Source organism: Ursus arctos, unplaced genomic scaffold, assembly GCF_023065955.2.
Source record: "Ursus arctos isolate Adak ecotype North America unplaced genomic scaffold, UrsArc2.0 scaffold_3, whole genome shotgun sequence".
NCBI lineage: Eukaryota > Metazoa > Chordata > Mammalia > Carnivora > Ursidae > Ursus > Ursus arctos.
Genome location: NW_026622985.1, coordinates 58,618,967 through 58,621,359, shown reverse-complemented (window position 1 = coordinate 58,621,359; position 2,393 = coordinate 58,618,967). Strand labels below are relative to the sequence as shown.

The following is a 2,393-nucleotide window of genomic DNA, read 5'->3' as shown; positions in this document are numbered from 1 at the left end:
ACGATTACATTTGGAAAAATTGTAAATGTAAAAGCAGTCTTAACATTTTCTTTGATTTAAAAAAATGCCAGTGATTTTTATTTTTTTAAATTTATTTATGGAGTTTATTCCAAATTAGCCCAATCCCCCTCCCTTTTTTGTGAAGGCTGGGGAAATAGTGCTCTTTTACATATTTCTTCACTGATCAGAAAGAAATCAGTTTTAAAAATCGACTCTGATTAATCTTTTCTTTAAATTTGTAAATGTCAACAGCCACTTATCTAAATTTACAGTTACATAATACAGCAGATAAAGTTAAGGCTTATTTCTTTTTCTAAAACAAAACAAAACAAAACACCTCACAAATTTGTCAGCTAATGGAGAGAGAACACTTTTTTATTTTAAAAACTGGTGTCTCTTCTCATTTGGTACTCAGGGGAATTGGCATTAATGAAATTCTGCATTGCTATATCATGTTTGGCATTTGCTTAAATTCCACGGTCCTTTTTGTGCATTAAAACCAGTTTAAAATCAAAGGGAAGTGGAAATGGTGGTTAAATTATAATAAATGCTTCTTGTTTTATTTTCTTTTGATAATTTGCCTGTATAAATTGATGCTATTGCATGTGCCAATGTTTTTTTTTTATAATTACTAGTCTGCACAAACTCAAAGATTCTATTGAATGTAAAAAATCGGTCCCAGAATCAGTCTTTTTCACATGTTTTTGTATTCTTATGCTTAAGTCATTAAATATGTTTTAAGTGTATAAACGTTAAAAATGAAAACACTTTAAATATTGTGCTGGCATTTTTTCAGGTAATTTAAGATTAGAGAACCATGTTAACACTACCGTTTGATGAGTCTGTTGTAATGCCAGAATCCCAGATGTGCAGAAAGTTTTCTAGAGAATGTGAGGACCAGAAGCAAATTAAGAAACCAGAAAGCTTTTCCAAACAGATTGTCCTTCGAGGAAAGAGCATCAAAAGGGCCCCAGGAGAAGAAACTGAGAAGGAAGAAGAGGAGGAAGACAGGGAAGAGGAAGATGAAAATGGCTTGCCCAGAAGGAGGGGTCTTAGGAAAAAAAAGACGACCAAGCTCCGACTGGAGAGGGTCAAGTTCCGGAGACAGGAAGCTAACGCGCGCGAGAGAAACAGGATGCACGGCCTCAATGACGCTCTGGACAATTTAAGAAAAGTGGTCCCCTGTTATTCCAAAACCCAAAAACTGTCCAAAATAGAAACTTTACGACTGGCCAAAAACTACATCTGGGCACTTTCTGAAATTCTGAGAATCGGCAAGAGACCTGATCTGCTCACCTTCGTCCAAAACTTATGCAAAGGTCTTTCCCAGCCAACTACAAACTTGGTGGCAGGCTGCTTGCAGCTCAACGCCAGGAGTTTCCTGATGGGTCAGGGTGGGGAGGCTGCACACCACACAAGGTCACCCTACTCTACCTTCTACCCACCCTACCACAGCCCTGAGCTCACCACTCCCCCAGGGCATGGAACTCTTGATAATTCCAAGTCCATGAAACCCTACAATTATTGCAGTGCGTATGAATCCTTCTATGAAAGCACTTCCCCCGAGTGTGCCAGCCCTCAGTTTGAAGGTCCCTTAAGTCCTCCCCCAATTAACTATAATGGGATATTTTCCCTGAAGCAAGAAGAAACCTTGGACTATGGCAAAAATTACAATTACGGCATGCATTACTGTGCAGTGCCACCCAGGGGTCCCCTTGGGCAGGGTGCCATGTTCAGGTTGCCCACCGACAGCCACTTCCCTTACGACTTACATCTGCGCAGCCAATCTCTCACCATGCAAGATGAATTAAATGCAGTTTTTCATAATTAATGAGGAAAATGAAAATAAACAGTGGTCATTCACCTCCCCCGTCTAATTAAGACAAAGCAGATGCTTGTGGGCTGAGTAATTGGCACAACTCTATCTGAGGTGTTTACTAGTTCCTGAAGTGTGTTTCAACTATTGTGAGAATTTTCTATGTAATAATAAATCTCTTTTCGTATGAGAATTTCTTTTCCTTTCTTTTTGTCTGTAAAGCACTGTGATTCTGTTTCTACTGGAAGGAATTTTTCCCTTGTTTTATTTTCTTTTAAATTCACTTAATTTGTTTGAACAAGGTGTCTAAGAATATACTGTTGAATAAAGACATGCACACAGCATAACTCAATGTCTATTTCAGTTGTACAGTAATTATAAAAATGCATGTTATTAAAATCAGATGAATAAAATGATGTGTTTATAATTACTAGCAATTACATATTATGTATCTCTGAAAATTGAAAATTGAAAATATTGAGAATAACACGAAGGTGACATTGATATTGGAAGATGCATTTGAGGATGTGCAACAATATAAAAAGCTATGCAATTTTCTTTTTATTAAGGATGAATC

The 2,393-nt window shown here is 37.2% G+C and overlaps 1 protein-coding gene across 1 annotated transcript; it reads left to right on the top strand.

Annotated features, from left to right (window-relative positions):
- The first annotated feature begins 817 nt into the window (after positions 1-817).
- NEUROD6 (neuronal differentiation 6) lies at positions 818-1,831 on the top strand. Its single transcript, XM_026514065.3, has one exon. The coding sequence runs from the start codon at positions 818-820 to the stop codon at positions 1,829-1,831; it is 1,014 nt and encodes a 337-aa protein (XP_026369850.1).
- Positions 1,832-2,393: the final 562 nt, after the last annotated feature.